This window comes from Nicotiana tabacum, chromosome 1 (genome assembly GCF_000715075.1).
Source record: "Nicotiana tabacum cultivar K326 chromosome 1, ASM71507v2, whole genome shotgun sequence".
Taxonomy (NCBI): domain Eukaryota; kingdom Viridiplantae; phylum Streptophyta; class Magnoliopsida; order Solanales; family Solanaceae; genus Nicotiana; species Nicotiana tabacum.
The window spans coordinates 32,726,745-32,748,169 of record NC_134080.1 but is presented as its reverse complement, the minus strand read 5'-3'; the positions used below and the strand labels follow the sequence as shown (position 1 = coordinate 32,748,169).

The window sequence follows — 21,425 nt, the reverse complement described above, 5'->3', positions numbered from 1 at the left end:
GTTCATGATATTATTTTGGTAATTTGAGTACACGAATAAGTCTGTAGGATATTTTTGAGGTTGTGTGTATATTTGGTTTGGAGCTCCGAGGGCTCGGGTGAGTTTTGGATAGGCCACGGGGTGCATTTTGAACTTAGAAAAATTGCAGGATTTTTGCTGGTGTGATCAGGTCTGTAGGCTTCTTCATCTCCAAATCAATTGTAAGTCGTTTTTAACTCATTTCTTCAATCATTAACATCTTTTAACATGATTTGAAGTAAAGGTGAGAAAGAGAAGAGATCATTATGTTGCCCCCTTGCCGGGCTATTGTTGAGTTGCGGTTCCCTTGCATTGTGTTCTTAGTTGATATTACGGATGCTTAGGTTGATGATTCTTTGCGTTGGGTAAGGATTATGGTTATTCTTGGGGAACAAGTTTGGTTATAGCTGAGGTAGTTAGATGTTGTAACAAGTTTGATTATAGCTGAGGTAGTTAGATGTTGTAACAAGTTTGGTTATAGTTGAGGTAGTTAGATATTGTAACAAGTTTGATTATAGCTGAGGTAGTTAGATGTTGTAACAAGTTTGGTCATAGCTGTTTCTCCATTGCCGGGACGAAATTACTTATGTTGTCGGATCCCTTGCCGGGATAGTGTAGACCTTATTGATCCCTTGTCGGGACTCTCGTTATAATTGTAAATATTATATGTGGATCGGGTTGCACGCCGCAAAAATATTATATGTGGATCGGGTTGCACGCCGCAACAATATTATATGTGGATCGAGTTGCATGTCGCAATAATATTATATGTGGATCGGGTTGCACGCCGCAACAATGATATATGTGGATCGGGTTGCACGCCGCAAAAATGATAAATGATATGGATCGGGTTGCACGCCGCAACAAAGATATATGTGGATCGGGTTGCACGCCGCAACAATGATAAATAATCTGGATCGGGTTGCACGTCGCAACAGTGTTATTATATATTAGGATCGGGTTGTGCGCCACAACAATTATTGATACAAGTGTGTTTAGCTTGGATATTAGTTTCTTTTGTTTTGCTATGAATTATAAGTTGCCCTTAGACTGTTACTCTTGATTTACTGTTAATACTGGTATACCCCGGTAGCATATATCCCCTCCCATCCTTACTTGTTCATTTCTGTTTTATTTTCCGATGTACATTATATAATGCACAGGTTTATTTGGTAGTCTGGTCCTAGCCTCGTCACTACTTTGCCGAGGTTAGGCTAGGCACTTACCAGCACATGGGGTCGGTTGTGCTGATACTACACTCTGCACTCTTTTGTGCAGATCCCAGTGCTGTAGACTTCGGACCGCAGTGAGATTTCTGTTTCTTGTTCATCAGGCGACCCGAGCTAGTCCTGCAGGCGTCCACAGGCCTTGGCGTCTCCTTCCATCTACTATTCCGGTTTCTTTCATGCATTTCCAGAGACTGTGTTGTATTTATTTCTTTCAGACCTTTATTTGTAGTGTTCTTAGACCGTCTGTAAAACTGTGACACCAGTTCTGGGAAATCGAGATTCAAACATTGTATTAGATTTATGTTCTGATAGCTTATTGCTTTTTTTCTTCCGCTTATGTTAAATTCCGCTGTTTAATTGTTATTACTTCGAAATTGTTAATGGATATAAAATGGGTAAAAAGGTAAATTATGCAAATAATTGGCTTGCCTAGCTCGTATTAGTAGGCGTCATCACGACTCTCGGGGATGGAAAATCCGGATCGTGACAAGTTTGTTCCTATTATTTAATTTTTATCAAATAAGCTCCTATCCTTGGTCCTTTAGCTTTATTCTTTTATTTTTAAGATCTTGTCATTCCCAATAAAATTTATATAAGGATTTACGGTGTTTAAATTCAAATAGAAATTTTTTTGTGGATAGTATTGGTTTCCTGGCTTACTTTGTCAATTACACAATTGAATTATCAGAATTTGGCAAGTTGAAAAGAAATTCCTAAAAAATCAAAAGAAATTAACAATTATAAATATTGAATAGAAGAAACATGTCATTTGAGAAAGTGTTAATGATTGAAAAACTTATTTTGAGTGGAAGAGATAATCTCAAACTGATGAAATAAAATTCAAGGAAGAGACAAAATTTCAAAATAATGAAATGATATTCAATATAATGAGAAGAAAAACTGTCAAGAATTATAAATAACAAAATTTTTATCTTGAAAAGACTATCTTAGGTAAGATGTCTCTCCTAATATTCTACTACAACTTTTTTATATACAAAGCTATTGAGAAAAAGCTATTAAGGTCTTTCAAATTACTTAATATATAAATCATGATGGGAATCATTTGTTGAAAGATAGAATACTTAAAAATTCCTTAAACTTGGTACTTTTATTCACATAAATTTTATATAGTTTTAGTTACCCTTAGGCTTGCCTATTTGTTATTATTTAATCACCCTCGTGATGTTAACGTGACAAAGAGCATGAATACATTCACTTTTAGGCATGTGAGAAAAAGAAAAAACAAAAAAATAACTTTTAAATATAGTATTTTTCAGCTGTTAATTGTTACATAGTCATATACAATGGTTTATTATTGTTACAATTGTGTATTTCTTATTGCTTCATTTTAGTTTATAATGCATATTTTGCTCCAACTTATATTCAGTGAATATATTGTATGTTTTATTTTTAATTTTATTGTATATATTTTTTACTTTTTAAAAATATATTTATAGACAATTTATGTACTTAAGCTTTTATTGCTACGATAGGCAGCATAAAATGCACTTCAATGGGAATACACATTTTAATTAGATTTGTAATTAATGTCTTGTGACTATTGGAAAATATTTTCTACAATTTGTACAAATAGGTATTATGTTTCATAATGCCATGAATATTATGCTGTCTTGCCATTTTCTTGAACGTGACGACAAGTTTGTTTCCAACTTAAAAACGCAAAGCCCCTGAATGTGTGTGTTTGTTTTGGTTTGAAATTAAAGGACAGTTTAGTTATTCAATTGGAAAAGGAAAAATACTATAGACACTCCATTATGCAGACCATTGTATAGTACAAATATGTATTATGTTTCTAGCTTTTTCTTGGATTATAAAATCTGTACTTAAATTTTATTTGGAATGAATTATATATAGTTATGTTTTATAGTTTGAAATAAGGAGATGATTTATTTAAGATTAGTATTAATTGATTTTGAAAATCCAAAATATTAGGACTTCTTATATGGAGTAATTCATATAAGGAACAATTTAACAACCAAAATTTTAGTTGATTTTAAAATCCTAAATATTAGGAGAGTAATTAAATTACAAATTTATCCAATATGAAATCTATTTTTAAAGGGTAAAAAAGGCAAACGACATTTCGCTAAGGGTCTTCGTGCTTTTAATATAGTATAGAAGATAGATATAGAATAGATAGATAAGCCTAAGCACCAAGTTACTGCTTTCTTTTTGCTTCTCTATTATCTTTTTCGTGAGCCGATGATTTATCGAGAATAATTTTTTTACTTTCATAAAATAAAAACAAAGTTTGCATACATACTATTTTTCCCAAATCCTACTTATGAGAGATTATACTAAATATATTTTTCTTACAGTTTGAAGCCTAAACATCAAGTGAGAAAGAGTTGGAAGAGGTAGCTACGATAGAAGAAATGGTCATCACCAACGGTATGCCACACGTTGTACACCTAACAGCTTAGCAATTTATCTTAATGACTTCTGATTTTGTTGGGGGAAAAAAAAGAACTTCACCTTGGAATTGTCAATACTTATATATTTTAATGTATGTGTCTTATTTTAAAGGCATTTTTTAAATGCTATCTCAAGATTCAAAAGTCTACTTGACCTTTTATATTTGATAATTTTTTAATTCTGATATTCCTATTTATACTTAATGACACTCACTTATGAAAATGAAATAACATATTTAACACCACGAGATTCAACAACATTTTTGGTAATATTACTACAAAATTCAAAAGTTTATTTTATATGCTTAAACTCGTTTCAAATCAAACTAAGACACATTAAATGAAAAGAACGTATTATAAAATTAAAAATCATATAAGTCAGCCATATTGTAACAACTGGGATAAGATTCAATTATAATTTGCCACTTACAGCCTACAACGAGCTCGCCAAGGAAAGAGCTTGCAACTGCTAACCTTGCTAAGTTGCAATGCCATCATAAATAAATCACTACTTTGGAAAATACGAGATTCAGTGAAGGTCAATCCTCACGATTGTGTACTGAAATTCAAACTCATTTTAGCAGAAAGTGCAGCTAAATAATTCGATCAGCTCATGTGATGTTTATAACAACTGCTAGCTATAGAAAAATATTACAGGTCTTTAATGTATAATACTACTAATTTTATGAGAATTTATCTTGGAAAATTTACAGGAGGTTCCAGGCTACTCACAAGTATGCCGAAATCTATGTCTTTGTCTTCAAACTTCTTAATGAAAGGGTGGCTCTGAAAGTGACATTGTAGTAAAGTAAGCAGTTGCACATTTAAACACAGCAGCTAAAGGAAAAACATGAAAGATGATGCACTGAGTTATACTTACCAAAAGGTCCAAAGCTGAAGATCTATCCCTTGGGTCCTTTTGTATGCTGTGTATATAGAGCAATGTAGTGAGCTAGATTATCATTACCAAACTTTAACTCCTTGTACTACTTGAGACGACGAAGGGGAGCCTTGGAGCAATGTGTGACCTATAAGGCACGGGTTCGAGCCGTGGAATCAGCCACTGATACTTGCATCAGAGTAGGCTGCCTACATCACACCCCCTTGGGGTACCCCGGACCTTGCGTGAACGCAGGATGCTTGATGCACCAGGCTGCCCTTTTTTACTACTTGAGACAACAATTAACAATACTAGCCTAATTTTTCCAAAAAGACTGTCCTCGAAACAGGCAGCAAGCAAGATATGAATAGATAATGAGGAAACTAGGAATTAACTATTTTTAATTAATTTAAATTTAGGGTGAACAATTAAGTCAGGTCTCAAATTCAAAAACAATGATACACAACCTTAGACTTAGTTCAATCATCAACAAGGTGATATAGAAAGAAAGCAACAGAAGTAAACTTGGTGGGGAATCCATTATCAGCTCCATCTTTGCTTGGCGAGCACAATATAAAGTCTTTAAGACACAAGCAAAAGAAACAGTATACTTACCAAGCAGAAACAAATGAACAGAATTCTGGGGAAAATTGATCTGCTGGAGCAGACGGTGGTGGACTGCTAACAATAGCCTCCAGAAGCTCATAAAAGCTCGGCCATGCTTGCTGGTCCTCCGACTGTATGTATGGAAAACGTCCAATAGCACATTCAAGGATGACCATGCCCAAGCTCCAGATATCACTCTTGTAGTCATAGGTACTTCCACTTATCCTTTCAGGCTTAAACCAGGGTAATGAAGGTATCAGTTTATAGTTGGAAACGAAAAGGCACTCTCGCCAAACTATTCCTAGGAATTGTTCATAAAATAGCTGAAGTTACTCATAATGGACTAATTTAAAATAAAGAGCAATTACCAAAACACAGAAGAAAACAACTCTACTGATGTAGCAAGAGGACTTACTGCCATGTAATTGTAAGTCCCAACAAATGTATCTCTTTGACCCATAGAGCTGGCTAGCATTGCACTTACACCAAAATCAGTAATTTTAACTTCTCCTTTGTGGTTCACTAACAAGTTTGATGGCTTTATGTCTCTGTGGATAACATGTCTTTCGTTATGCAAGTAGACAAGACCTTGTAAAACCTGGAAAGAGAACATTAGCAATGAAGCAAAAAGTCATCATCTGGAGAGCAGAAACTTGTTTAAACATTAGTTTCTAGAAAGCCAAGAACCTGCTTGCAAACAACTGCGAGATATGGTTCAAGAATAGTCTTAAGTTGCCTGATTACGTCAGCTAAAGACCCACGGTCCATATACTCAAGAACCAGAGAAATAGCTCCATTGTGATAGAAAGAGTGGTAGCATACAACAACATGTGAACATTGTGATGCTTGATTTATTTTCAGTTCTTGCACTATCTGCTTACGAATATCTTCCTGTATAGTCATCTGGATAACCTGGGTCAGAAGCAATCACCCGTCAACATTAAAAGAGATGACCAGCATGAAGTTAAACCAAAATACAACTTCCCGGAACAACAAGAAGCTAGTAGATACTTTAACAAAAAGTGGCAATGGCCCAGGAAGCAAGGGTCAAATTGCGGCAAACCATATGTAGATTCTGTAATGAAAGATTCTGCAAATTGTCATTCCAAGAGTACTTAAGACGCATGTGCTTGTTGATTCCTTTATTCAAATGCTAAAAGTGGTTCTCTAAAGGATTAGAATCTCTTTTTCACAAATACTTGTTCTTCTACAATTCATCGAAGGAGGATCACTCGCATAGCCACTATTCCATGATATTGACATTTACAGAGAGTAATGCGTAAGTAATGCACTTTTCTTAGTCCTAATATATGCAAACATCAGTAACCAATTAAATTTGAAAAAAGAGGAATGTTAAAACATCATTGCTTGATGAGTACTGACCTTCAAAGCAAACAATGTTCCAACCCATTTATGGCGAACAAGTTGAACAACACCACCACTTCCCTTCCCGATGACTTTGATGGTTTCAAGATCTTCCAATGAGAACTGAAGATCTATCTCCTTAGTTTCTGAGGCCTGTGAACATTATGCACAAGAAATTGAAACTTTCTATCAGATCACAGAAATGTCCATAGTGAATTTTGACTTAAACTAAGGGTATATCCGCTAACTAATCAAATAATTAATCCTTAGCTGAAGATAAATTCAACTTTGAGGAAATAATATAGACAAAAATATGTGCAAATTTACAACAGTTAAAATTTTTAAATTTCCTACTCACAATGTCATAGCGACTAAAGCTACATAAATAACTGAAAATAATCTGAGTAACTTAAAATGGAATAATAATCAAGACGCCTCAGATTGGAGTCTCAATTGAAAATAATTGCAATGTGAAAACATAAACTACAATTAGAAGATGGGGAATTGAAATAAAAGGTCTATTTAGAGAGAAAAAAGGTTCAAGTCTTCAGCACGTGGAGCAAAGTGTGAAGACAGTATTCTTCAACTTGGACAGACTCCTTCTTGCTGCTCCTCGGGCATGCAGCAAGATAAAGCATCCTGAATCATTTGAAGTTCTCTTGTTTGGGTATTACTAATTTATTACTGCACAAAATTGCTTGTGTTGAATCTTTGAGTCTTTCCTACAATGAGAGGAGAATTTTCCATCAAAAAGCTTACATCTCACGACATAGAAAGAATTGAATGGGTTGTTACAAATACACTTTCCCATCTGCCCAATGCTCTTTATAGTTTTATATCCTCTACTCTACTCTTTCCAACATATTGCCTTCTTTTCCTTTTTTTTTCTGATAGGAGAAAACTCTTGCCAAGTTGTGTGCCAAAAAGTAGAGAACCTACACAGTAATATAGTTCTCTATAAATGCCATCTAATTCTCTATACATACAGGAGAACTTCTTGGGTACACCAAAACTAACTAAGAGTAAGAGGTTATTCCTTAGATTTATTAAATCATTTTCTAAACCCTTAAAAAACTCCTCTTCTCTCTAAAGGTCTATTAAGAAATGTCCTCCTTCTAGTTACAGGTCCTGCTATGCGATTGCAACACATCCTTCACTAAGCCCGACATCACCTACTGTACCCAAAAATAATTCAAAAGAAACCACCAGAGTGTGAAGCCACCTGGAACCATATTGCCTTCTCCTACCAAAGCTAATACACGGCCACATGAGAAAGTTGATATGCCATCAAAGCATCTGCGATTCCTTTCTGTCCAAATACACCAAAATATACTTGCTGGGATCATCTGCCTAATCCTCTTGATGGTTCTGTCAATTTTGCGAAGGTTCCAACTTTCAACTGCTTCTTTTATGCCTTGTGGGGTTATCCAACTGATGCCAAAAACTGAAAGGAACATGTGCCACAAATCGGCAGCCACTCTGCAGTGCAATAGCAAATGGTTTATAGAATCTGAGCTGTCCAGACACACGTAACATCTATTGAAAATTCCTTCTACATAAGTTGTCTTGAGTCAAAATAGCACCTTTAAGAGCTATCTAGGTGAAGCACATGATTTTTGTAGGGAGTTTGTCTTCCATATAAGCTTCCATGGCCAAATCAATTACTTCATTGCTAGCACACTATTTCTTGTATCCTGCCATCACTGAATAACAACCTCCATTGAGATTGCCCCTCCTTAGACTGTCTTGAGCTTGTGTGTTCATTTGAAAGCTTTCCAGTAGCTGGATAATCCCGGATATTATACTGGGATAAACCCCGAATCATTGTAACAAAATGACCCCTAATTGTTTGTATATATTTTCCAACAAATAACTAAGAAAAACTCTCCCCTTTCCTTTACTTTTTCCATCCACTATATAGCCATCTTCAACCAAAGCTAATAAAGATGCATGAGAAAGTTTAATGCTTTATCATCCATTTGTTGAAATGAGTTTCTTTAACAAACAAATACACCAAATGGTACTTAAAGCTTTACTTTCGAAACCTTCATCTTTACCCCTTTATCACATATCAGTGGATAAAGCTAAGGGCATCCATGGATTATAGCTGATAGATCTACAATGAACTCAATTAATATGCTAGATGATCTAACCTAGACACGGGCTAAAGTGCTGAATGCAGTAGCTATGAACCATTTATCGAGATTCTAAATTCAGAACATAGCATCTCTATCAGAGGTCCATAAATATGGATCTCCATTTTGGCATCTTAGGAACTGTATTTGGTATACATTCTGGCGGTTTGGAAAAGATACCACAGTAAGGCACCACAAACAGCAAAAAGAAGAGATTCATTCTCTCATAATTGAAAAGTATATCACTAGATTTTTCTGGTCTGGACTTGAAAAAGGAGGCATGCACCACTGTTTCCTGGTACAATCTTTATTTTCCATACGAGGAAGGGGGTGCTAACTTCAGGAGACTAGATGACAGTTGTTTGGCATTCAATGCTAAACAGAGGTGGAAGTTTAGAACCACTGATTCCATGTCGTCCCAATTCATGAAGGCCAAGTAGTGTGGTAGTTCTCATCCTCTCACAAAGGTATGGACCAAGGGTCAGTCTCATAGTTGGAAAGCTATGTGTGGCATTAAGGATAGCGTGGACTCTAACATCTTATGGAATATTGGCAGGGGAAACATTAGTTTCTGTTTTGACAATTGGTCCACCATTGGTCCTTCATACAAAAAGATTGATGATGGCTTGGCTCAACACAATGTTCTTATCAATGAAGTGTTTAATGATGGGCAGTGGGATTGTCTTGTCTTCATGCTCAAGTTCCAGACAATATTAAGAGGCAAATGTCTCAAATGCATGTTGTTCTCAATCCAGATGCTGATGACATTCCACACTGGATATGCTCAAGTACAGGTAATTTCTTTGTAGCTTCTGCCTGGAACCTCCTCAGACAGAGGAGGCACACAAATCAATATGACTCCAAGATCTGGCACAATGACATTCCTTTCAAGATGTCATTCCTAACTTGGAGAGCAATGCATAACAGACTCTCCACTGATGATAAGATTATCAGGTTTGGTATCAACTTACCCTTAGTGTGCTCATGTTGCATGAGTCCTGGAATGGTCAACGGATCCGAGACAGTGGAATCTGTAAAGGCTATTATGCTCAAAATATCTGGAAATACTTTGTTGGTCCTCTAGGGATTACATACAGAAACGTAAATATGAGAACTCTTATCATCAACTGCTGGAATCAGAGGACTAAGAACTTTGTTATTGCTTATGTGCTTAAAATTATCCCTCCCTTTGTGTTATGGGAATTATGGAGATCAAGGTGTAGCCCCAAATATGGAATGGAAAGACCATCTGCTGCTAGATCTATCTCCTTTATAGCTTTAAACTTTACTGACAAACTGAAAGCTAAATTCGGTAATAACAGAATTGGTGAAGGCTGGGTTGACATATTCAATCTCAGCAATATTTCTCTCAATGAAGTGTCTATTATCAGTGTCGGATGGATCAGACCCCCCATTCTCTTTGTTAAACTCAATAGTGATGGCTCATGTATTGATGGTAAATGTGGTGTTGGAGGTGTAATCAGAGATTTCGGGGGGAAATTCATTATGGCATGCTCCATCCACTGGGGGATGGTAACAGCAACTGGGCAGAAGCATGTGCTTTAGAGTTTGGTATCAACTGGTGGATACAAAGAGGGCACAACTTAATCATAGGTGAGACAGACTCACTACTCCTGCATAACTGCATTTCTGGTATTTGGCCTACCCCCTGGAGGATTGCTAACAAAGTGAGACAACTTAAAACACTGGTGGAAAGCCACAGGGTCATCACCAGACATTGTTTCAGAGAAGCAAATAGAGTTTCAGAGAAGCTAACAGAGTTGCAAATAGAATGGCTGCCTTGAGTCACAATTCAGAAGAAGTGTACATATATACTAACTTTAATTCTCTATCTCGACATGTTAGAAGTCTTCTAAAATGCTGATAGATGGCAACTTCCTACATTTCGAGTCAAGAAGAGAACCAAGCAAGCTTGTTTACGAGCCTCCTTGAAGTAACAGCTTTATTGCCACATTTTTTGTGTTTTGCTTTTGTGAGGAAGCGTTAGCTGAAGTACTCTCTAACTTAACTTACCCCTATCACATCTTCTAAAGAAGGTGTGGTTATATCCTCCTTCTTCAAATGTACTCTCTTCAAAAGTGGCAATAAAACCGTGACTCGTTTAAGGTTTAAAAAAAAGTGCAATAATAGATTTTGAAATCTATTATTCTCTAAATAAGTACAAATAAGAGATTTAGGACCCAGTAAATCAAATGGGCAGGTAAAATTTTGGAACTCAAACCCATAAAGTTCAAATGATGGATCCACATCTGCACCCAGATACAAGTACAGTAATTAAGGGTGACACACAAATTCACAACCAACGCATAGAACAACCAAAAAGACTTCCCTTCCACATCAAATATGCAATGTCGTGGACCACAACTCAAATCAACGTGCTAGTCAATCATAGAAAAAATAATGAATTCAGATATCTGACCATAAAGCATTTTCGAATACCTAATGATCAAACTACACGCAGATTACATTAGTAACATAAATTACAGCTAACAAAGAGCTAAAAAGAAACTCATCAAAAGTTATTGAAACTGAAAAATAGCTAACCGGAGATTCATTCTCTTCAGAGATCAATCTCAGTCCTTTCTGGTTCAAAAGTAAATCGCCGTCGTGAAAGGTTCCACTAGCTGTCCTGAATTATAAACAAGCACAAGCACTAATTAATTGTCATTTTTTCACAAGAGATTTAATCAGTATTCAGTAGTATAAATGGGATTAAAATAAAACGTCTAATACAAGTATATTAGAGGTAATTACAAGAAGCTAGAGATAGGGGTATCTTGAGCAGGTACAGAGAGCTTAAGTTCCTTCAATGGCTTCGTCGTCTTCATTAGTTGATCTCTACGCCTAGGGTTTGGTAGAAAGAGTGTTGAGATTTGAGATTTTGAAAAGTGAAACCTGCGGAGAAAGGTACACTGAATTTCAAACTCAGACCAGCGCCAACAAATAATTCTATTACTACAGGACAAGTTTGCCTCTATACCCGCTTATGCATTGTGTCAAAAAAACCTGAACGTTATGCAAATTTCTTCATGTTTTCTTTTAATTTTTATTTTTATCATTTAAGTATTTAAAGCTATGTGATATTTGAATTTGAGTTTATTTTACTTGATAGCTTTATTTAAACTCCACTATTGAGTCTATTTTTTTAATTAAAAAATTACCCACAATATTTTTTTTTATAAGGAATTGAGTCTCTTTTAAGATTACTGTGAATTATATGTTAAGGATTAAAGCTAAATTGTAAGACGAATGGAGTGAGAAAACGCGTGGTTCTACCTTTGCTATATCTAAAACGTCACAAGAAAAACCACCTTATGCTTAAATATAAACTTGGTTAACAAATATTTACTATTCCAAATGCAATCCTCTTTTGTATCACCCCAAGTAGGGGCGTTCATGGTTCGGTTTCGATCGGTTTTTCCCTAAAAAGAAACTAAACCAAGTAAGTCGGTTTTCAAATATTAGAATCAAACCAAACCAATTAAGTCGGTTCTTTCTCGATTCGATTTATGACGGTTTTTCAGTTTTTTCGGTTATTTGTCGGTTTTTTCTTGAATATAAGACATATACTACCAAACACATATTTTGGCGACCACATTTTCAACGTAACACTATCAAATCAATTGTCGTTTGAGAAATCTATTATTTACCAAGATTTATTGATGATAATTGAATCAAATAATGATGAATAATTTAAGGACTCAATTAAAAATATATTATTTTTAACATAAAATAGATTCTTACACTTAACAAAAGAAAACTACCAATCAAACTAGAATGTAAAGGTAAAGAACTGTACCAAAAGCGCAAACGGTTAACATTTACTATAAATTTAAAACTTTGTATAAAAGTATACATATATATAGGTGTAATAATAAATTTAAAATAGTTACTCCTATATTCAGTTTGGTTCGGGTTTTTTTTATTAAAACCAAAACCAAACCAAATTTGATCGGTTTTTAAATTTCAAAACCAAAATCAAACCAAACCAAAAAGTATCGGTTTTTTTGGTCGGTTTGGTTTTTGGTTTGGTTCGATTTTTTGGATTTTTATGAACACCCTTAATCCCAAGTATGCCATCTTTAATTTCAACAAAGCATTTTTGTAACTAATGTTTGATATTCCAAGATGCTTGGTATACGTGCGTATTAGTTGCAAGTGGCATTAGAGTTCATTGTTTTTTTTAAGCTATCCATTTTAATTAGTTGTGAGTTTCTCCTAGGTTTACCAGTAATACTAGTACTATTCTTATATTCTTTTATTACTAATTCTTTATTACTTGTTATGTCACTCGTTGTTATTGTTTGTTGGTTTATTTTTACCGTTCGTTAATTCGGGAGTCTATCGGAAATAACCTATCTGCCTTTATAGAATAAGGGTAAGGTTGCGTACACTAGACCCTCCCCAAACCCCACGTATGGGATTAAGCTGGGTTTTTTTGTTGTTGTCGTCGTCCATTTTAATTAGCTAATGCACTCGAGTGGATGTTATTGTCTCAGAGATAGTATTATCATAGGGCTTGATTGTGTGTACAAATAGACTCATTATAATAATTAAGCTATATATTTTCTTTTTTGAGGTATCCGAGTTGGAGTTCAACTCCTGATCACTTATTGCCTTCATTTCTCACTCAAGTCTGAGAAAGCAAGGAACTCAAATTGCCCATATTCACTCAATATATCAATGAAACAATGCTCCAATAATCCAAATCAGAAAGTCACGACTACAAATCAAGCGAGAAAAACATAGAAATACAAAAGAGAGAGAAGAAAATGAAAGGAAAATTAATAGATAACAATTCGCTAACTCCTTCAACCCTTCTCCCACTTGTAGCTCATGTACCTTCACACTTTCAACCCAAAAGAAATTGAGAAATTAATGATAAATAATTCAAACTTGATAGCAGAATAGAACTTAAGAATTTTAAGTACAATTGCACCCAAGAAAAAAACTTGAAGAAATTTATAAATAGATTTTTTTCAGTTATTGATCTCTTCCAGCTTTCCAGTTTGAGCTCGTTGGTGAGAAAATTATAGAATTTAAATATTGAAGAAAACCCTACATCATACTCCTTCATGACTAGTAATCAGATTGTATTTCTTTGATTTTCTTCAAATAAAACTAATATTCTATCATACCAGCATCTTCTACAAATTCTCTGAAGTCTCTTATTTCATGGTCTTGCACCATATTACCATGTACTCTGTCTACAAACTCAAGAATAGCATGGAAATCTCCTATTACAAGCCATGTTCTTGTTGTCTACTCTCTATTTCTCCGAGTTTACCCCATAATTCTTTCATGTCATATACTGTTTGCAAACCATAGACAACTGTGAAATGAAAGGCTATTGTAGAATTAGAAAAACTGATTGCAGCCTGTATGTATTGAGTATATATACTAAGCTTCTTGACCACAACAATCTTGGGATCTCATAGTAGCCATATGCTTCCTTTATTATTTGGGGAGGTATTTTAGAGTTATTCCCATGTAGGTGCAATTTTGTTAATCACCTGGCCCTCTTTACATTCTTGTATTTTATGCTCTACTATAGCTATAATATTAACTTTATTCTCTTTAATGAACTCCCTCGTCTCCTTTTGCTTATACACTTTGTTCATTCCCCTCACATTCCAAGTAATGACTTTCATCTTAGTAATAGAGGGAAATGGTGTTGGTCATCCACATCACCTTTGCTACTTTGCCCTCTTTCACAATACTTGCCTTGCTGAACTACCATGATCTGGCTTGGTGGGTCATTAACACATCGTGTTAGTGAACTGGAACCATTGTTTGTGTCAACATTTCCTTCTTTGGTGCCCCAATTTTTAGCCATCTTAGTGGCTGATTTTGCTTTCACCAGCGTCCATCCTTTTGCTTGTGCTTTGTCGCCATATCCTTTTCCATTAGTTGGTTTAGTATTACCACTATGTGGTTGTACACTCTGTTTATCAGTTATCTTCAGCACTTGATCGCTCATTCTCTACACTTGCACAGGCTTTGATTGTTTCCCTTTCTGAATTTGCAGAGGTTGCTTCTGCAGATTCATAGTCTTGCAATTATGCCCTATTTGCAAGCATGTAGAACAATATTTAGGCTCTCAATCATATACCACTTCCTGTTCAAACATCCCACCCTTAGGGTCTTGAACTGTGATGCATTTAGGTACTGATCTAGTAACATCCATTTCAATGAGTAATCTTGCATATGATATGCGTGCAATATTTGTAGTGCAATCATCAACGTATTAAGGAGTACCTCGTCCACTACTGAATTTGCTCAGTGACTTCCCTCCCCAACAGCTTAGAGATAAATTTGGAAATTCAATCCATATTTGGATAGTTTTAAGGATTTTATTTTGGAAATTGAAATCTGCAGACCATTCCTTCATTATCACAGGTTTGTTATTAATTGTGTTAGGCCCTAAAAATAATATATCATACCTTTCCTCCATGCTCTTGAATCGAATGACGAAGTAGTCATCGTTGTGGTAGTATATTTGGGTCTTTTCTGCAAGCTTCCATTGTATTGTGAGAAACCTCTTCACTGCTCCGAGCGATGGAGAGTCTCCAATGACGTACAAAACAATAGCCAATTTCCACTTCGTACTTTCCTCTTCTATATCCTCTGGTTCCAGTTTAACAATTGTCTTCCCTTCCTGGATAATAGGGGCTACATACCTTAGGCCCATGCTTTTTTATGCCAATTTATTTCCTGTAACAATATTTGCCCAGGTTTGTGTGTTGTCATTCCCTCTAAGTAGGTCAATTTTTCTTTGCATCTTATGGGCCTCTTCATTCTCTTTGCCATTCACCTTGATACTGCTAGGATCCTTTGTTGCAGTAGGTTTTTCCTGAATTTCAATAGATTTAACCCCATATGTACCCTCTGCATTACAAGTGGTGCCACCGCCACTGTCAACCTGGGTCAACCAAATCAGTTATTCCTTTCCCTTTCCCAGTACTTGGCCTGTTCTCAGATCCTTGTTTGCCCAGTTGATTAGCCTTGTTCATCGGTGTTTGTTTCTCTGTAGATCCATGGTGATTCATCCCCCCCCCCCACCAACCCGGATGAGGTAGACCCTTCACGTGGACTAACAGCCATGTCTTCGGCAAAATTGATAGGGCTTTAGTTAACGGAGAGTGGATGAACTATATGCCTACTATTCCTGTCCATGTCCTAGACCCATACTTTTCTGATCATTCACTACTAAGTATCGAGTTGGGGAGACAATAGAAGAGAACACCAAGACCTTTCAGATTTTTGAATTGTCTGGTTGATCATCCAAACTATAGGAAGATAGTAGAAGACAACTGGAAGGCTACTACCAATGCACAATACCTAAAAAGAATATGGCTCAAGCTAAAAACCATGAAACAAGCAATGAAAGCCTTAAACACAGAGGATTTCATTGGGAAAAATCAAAAGTATCACGAATGATCTCCAACTACTACAACAGCATATGAGAACATATAATTAGGATCCTCATAACTTTGAAGTAGAGGAAGAGCTAAGATCTCAACTGGAAAAATGAGATCTGATAGAGGAGAGCATATACAAGAAGAAATCTAGAGTACAGTGGCTCAAATTAGGGGACTCAAACTCAGCTTATTTCTTTGCCAGCATCAAGAATAGGAGATCTCAGAATCAGATTAAATCACTTGTTAGTACAACAGGTGACATTATCCAATCAGAAAAGGGGATAGAGGAGGAGATTTTAGGTTTCTATAAGGACCTATCTGGGGCTGCAAATCCCACACATCTGCTATACAATTAGATGTTATAAGGAGTGGATCCATCCTTTCAAGGTCACAACAATTGCATCTTACATAACCATTTACCAGGGAAGAGGTTTGGCAAGCCTTATAGGGGATTGATGATAACAAAGCTCCAGGGATAGATGGTTTTAACTTAATATTCTTTAAGAAAGCACGGATCACGATTGGAGATAAGGTAACTAAAGCTGTTCCGAACTTCTTTGACACCATTAAACTCTACCAACCGATAAACTGCACATCTATCACCGTAGTTCCTAGAGTTAAAAGCCCTTCCTCGGTAAAACAATATAGACCTATCTCCTGCTGCTCCACAATTTATAAGTTCATATCCAAAATGCTCACTAACAGATTACAGGGGGTTATAGATAGCCTCATTGATGGGAGCCAGGTTGCATCTATACATGGCAGAGTCATAACCGACAATATTATCCTTAGCCATGAACTAGTGAAAGGATATAGGAGGAAAGGGGTGTCACCAAGATGCATGATAAAAATTGGCATGCAAAAAGCTTATGACTCTATAGAATGGGTGTTTCTAGAACAATTTCTAAATGCTCTGAACTTTCTTGAAATATTTGTTAGGTGGATCATGGTATGTGAATCGACAGTCTCATACTCTATAGTCATCAATGGTCAACAAAGTGCTCCTTTTGCTGCAAAAAGATGAGTGAGGCACGGTGACCCCTTATCACCGTTCCTGTTTATGATAGACATGGAGTACCTTAGTAGACTACTGAAAACATTGAAAGATAATCCAGACTTTAACTATCATCGTCGATGTGACAAGATGAATATAATACAGTTGGGGTTCGCAGATGACTTGTTGTTGTTTTGTAGGGGAGATGTGGTATCTACCAGGCTACTGTACAAGTGCTTTCAACAATTCTCCTTGGCATCTGGGTTGGTAGCCAATCAAGGGAAGAGTGTTGTCTACTTTGGAGGTGTGCCAAACCAGATTCAGCAGGAAATAATACAAGAGTTAGGCTTCTCTATGGGATCTCTCCCCTTCAGGTACTTGGGAGTTCCACTAAGCTCGAAAAGACTAGCAATTGGGCAATATCAACCATTGATAGAGAGGATGATAGGGAAAGTAACCTCCTGGACAGCAAAGTTTCTATCCTATGCAGGTAGGTTGCAGCTGATCAAAAGTGTACTCACAGCCATCCAATAATTTTGGTCTCAAATATTCTTCCTGCCCAATAAGGTGATTTAGAGGATTAAATAAATGTCTAGGAGGTTTCTCTGGAATGGAAATAATGAATGCTCAAAGAAGGCTCTAATAGCTTGGTACAAACTCTACTTGCCAAAATCAGCAGATGGTCTCAACATAACAGACATCTACACATGGAATAAAGCTGCCATACTTAAGCACTACTGTAACTTATGTAAGAAGAAGGATAAGCTGTGGATACAATGGGTGCATATCTACTATAGTAAGGGTAATGAAGTATGGAAACCATTGCTACACAAGCATCTTGGTTGATTCAGAAGATCATAAAGGCTAAACAATACCTGGAGAATGCAGGTCTAACTGTCGAGGAATTTCTAAACTGTAGGACATATGCTATAAAGATAATGTATAATAAGCTGAGAAACAATTATTCTAAAGTGCATCGGAGGAAGTTGATGTGCAACAACCAGGGCAGCCCCAAGTGGTTATTCATCATCTACCTTGCAATACAAGACAGACTATATACAAGGACTAGATTGCAAAAATGGGGCATGGACTATGGCACGACCTGTCCATTGTGTGATAGCGTTGATGAGGATGTACATCACTTGTTCTTCAAATGCCCAGTTACATCCCAGATTTGACAGCAGATCCTTCAGTGGTAGGGAATTCAACGGCAGACTATGGGATGGCAGGAGGAAGTTGAGTGGGTGCAAAAGCATGCCTATAGTAATAATGCAAAAGCAGAGATATACCGAATGGCCCTTGTAGGAAGTGTATATTATACCTGGTTGGAAAGGAACAACAAAATCTTCCAACAAAAAACCAGACCAGCAATAACTATAGTGAGACAGATCATTTAAGGCATACATTGCAGAGGTAGAAGGAGGAAGAAATTGACAATCCAGTTGAAGAAACTTGACTACTACCCTAGTTAGTTTGTAGGAAGACATAACCTAGTTTGTAATTCTCTATCTTCTTGTATTTGGCCGTAGATGAAGTATACTAAAGTTGGGGTTGTGGTCCAACTTTATAGGTTTCCGTGCACTCTGTAAATTTTTCCTTGGTAATAAAATTTATAATTACCAAAAAAAGTTAATATTCTGATGTCTATGTTATTGCTCATATGTGCATAGCTTTTAGTCATTTCTAGGACATCCAATCAAAATATCTATATAAGGGAAAACATTTAAATATAACCATGAATTATTCGATTTGTTTTATATTTGTCCTCCATTTATCTTTTGCTCTACAAAAATCCCGTATTGTTGATTTTGTCCCATATTCACCCCTCCCTCTAACGCTTGACTGTGATATTTTTCACGGTGAAGCCATGTAGACAAACAAAAGATCCAAATCACCCTTAATTATCAAATTGCGTTACATATACCCTCTGTATAATCTGAAGTAAGCCTCGGAGTAACTAAAGCGGTAACTATACCCCCATGTAAATTGGTCAATCTTTCCACAAATTAGTTTACATATTTCTGCAATAATTTGAAGCATGCCCTAGAACCTAAAAAGATCCAAATATACTCTTATCTGCCTTGATCGAAATATTTACAGTTAAAAACTATTAATGGTAAAAATATATTTAAGACAAAAGGTAATGATGGGGTTCATATGAGTCGTAAAATAAACATATTACATATATAAGACAAAACTCAGAATATTAGGAGTATATTTGAACTTTTTGCCTTGTTGTTAATGGGAGAAAACTTCTAATATTTCAATTGGAACTTTACATCATATACCCCTCTAAAGAACCCTCAACACTATATATTTCAGTTGTAAAAATTACATGTAGTACACATTAATTAATTGCTCCATATATTCATTTAGTCAAAGGACAATAACTATCTAATAAATTTGTCCCCTAAATTAAAGGAAATCATATATACGAAGCAAATCCAAAATCTTACTCCATCCATTTTAAACTTGGACCAAAATTAAAGAATAAAAAAGATTATCATTAAATTAAATATTTTTTTTACTATGAGAATCTTTGTCCTTATTTTCTTTTATACAATAAAAAATTATACAATAAACTAGTCATTGTATACTATTAAAGAATGTTAATATTCTAAGTAAAATAATTTATACACAATAAATAAAAATAAAAGTATGTTTGATTTGAATATTGTATTCCAAATTAAAATATTGCGGTATATTTGGTTTGAATATTGAATTCCAAATTAGAATATTATGGTATGTTTGGTTTGAATACTGTATTCCAAATTAGAATATTGTAGTATGTTTGATTTTGAATATTGTTATTTATTGGAATATTATGTATGTTAGTTTGAATACTATATTATTCATTAATATATTGTAATTTGGTATATTTGGTTTGGATAGTGTATCCCACATTAAAATATTGTGGTATGTTTGGTTTGAATGTTGTACTCTATTAGAAAATTGTGATATGTTTAGTTTGAATATTGTATTTCAAATTAAAATAATTTGGTGCATTAGTTTGAATAGTATATTTTAATATTTCCTTTAGTTTAGACACTGTATTCCAAATTAAAATATTTTTACGTTATTTTAACTTTTCTTTTGATTACATAGATGGAAGATGAAAGCAAAAAAGATGAAACACCTCACATGACAAATAAATGACAAAGAGGTATTGTATTGTACATAACTAATGCTCCATTTCCATGTTCTTCTTCCTTCTACGCCCCCAAGTCATAGAAAAGAATAGAGACGGTTGGTTATTTTGAATAGGGGAAATTATTAGGGTTCGATTTTTTTAGTAAAAATGAATAACCTTAATTACGTAGGATGATGGAGTGTTTTAAGGGATTTATTATGTTGGAGTGAGAGATAATCTAGTCCCTTATAAGGTGTGATTTGTTTAATGACATATAATGATATTAAAGATGCACGCGCTTTCAGAAAATTTTCCTGATATATTTGTAGGCATATAAATTTTATTAAAATTAAATTCATAAAATAATTTAGACTATATTTTAAATTCAAGATATATTGGTCCAAATAAATATTATGGGCAAAAATAATTGAATTAATTATATAAGTCCAATATATATAGACTAAATAAATAAGTCTTAATCCATTCGGCTAAAGTGATGAGTCCACTTTATTAAGCTCAAGATGTCATCTTCCTAGAGGCCCAGTTTGGTGTCATGTGTCAAATGACTTGGCACGCCAAGTCAAACGAAAGAGCCAATAGGATCGTGCCATGTGTCAAAATGACAAGGCATGTCAAGCCAAATTAAAAGGCCAATGAAAATGTGACGACCCAAAGGGTCATCACCGTAATTCTTCCTTGTTCCGTACTTCCGAGGCCTTGAAAACCTCGCTGTTAGTTGCCTCAATTTGCGTGCGCAGTCCAGACGCGTAGCCGAAAAGCTTTTATGTTGAAATAAGCGAATTATGTGAAAAATTTGATGAATTTTGATATTAATATGCATAATATTGACTTCGGTCAACATTTTGGGTAAACGGACCCGGACCTGTGATTCGACGGTCCCGGAGGGTCCATAGAAAAATATAAGACTTGGGAGTGTGCCCGGAATCAAATTCTGAGGTCCCAAGCCCGAGAAATGAATTTTTGCGTGAAATTGTCTTCTGAAATTAATTAAGGAAAAGGAAGAAGAAAATTGATCAGAAAACTGTGGTATCGGGCTCGTATTTTGGTTCCGACGCCCGGTACGAGTCTTAAATATGTTTTAAGCACTATCTGTAAAGTTTGGCTAAAAACAGACGTCATATGACGTGTTTCGGACTTAAAATGGGGAATTTGAGTTTTATGAAAGTTGAA

The 21,425-nt window shown here is 35.4% G+C and overlaps 1 protein-coding gene and 1 long non-coding RNA gene across 3 annotated transcripts; both read right to left on the bottom strand.

Moving 5' to 3' along the window:
• Window positions 1–4,044: 4,044 nt before the first annotated feature.
• On the bottom strand, window positions 4,045–11,763 carry LOC107818136 (mitogen-activated protein kinase kinase 6-like). Of its 2 annotated transcripts, XM_016644079.2 has the most exons (9): window positions 11,670–11,763; window positions 11,444–11,584; window positions 11,234–11,318; window positions 6,552–6,686; window positions 5,856–6,080; window positions 5,584–5,766; window positions 5,178–5,401; window positions 4,563–4,608; window positions 4,045–4,468 (listed from the first exon to the last, which is right to left on the bottom strand). In XM_016644079.2, exons 2-9 carry the CDS (start codon window positions 11,515–11,517, stop codon window positions 4,376–4,378), a joined length of 1,065 nt encoding a protein of 354 aa, XP_016499565.1. In that variant the 5' UTR covers window positions 11,518–11,584; window positions 11,670–11,763; the 3' UTR covers window positions 4,045–4,375. The 2 variants fall into 2 exon arrangements, with proteins under 2 accessions (XP_016499565.1, NP_001312945.1); NM_001326016.1 differs by having other exon boundaries at window positions 4,258–4,468; window positions 11,444–11,696.
• A 1,564-nt stretch (window positions 11,764–13,327) lies between these two features.
• Window positions 13,328–18,624, bottom strand: LOC107818137 (uncharacterized). Its single transcript, XR_001655348.2, has 2 exons — window positions 15,133–18,624; window positions 13,328–14,755 (listed from the first exon to the last, which is right to left on the bottom strand). It is a non-coding gene; the product is annotated as an uncharacterized LOC107818137 (long non-coding RNA).
• Between the last annotated feature and the right edge of the window lie 2,801 nt (window positions 18,625–21,425).

Coding starts and splice junctions, on each gene's coding strand:
- LOC107818136 (XM_016644079.2), bottom strand. CDS start 11,517: ATGAAGACGACGAAGCCATTGAAGGAACTTAAGCTCTCTGTACCTGCT. Junction 6,687..11,233: donor CTGAAGAGAATGAATCTCCG/GTTAGCTATTTT, acceptor TAATGTTCACAG/GCCTCAGAAACTAAGGAGAT. Junction 5,767..5,855: donor TCGCAGTTGTTTGCAAGCAG/GTTCTTGGCTTT, acceptor TTCTCTTTCCAG/GTTTTACAAGGTCTTGTCTA.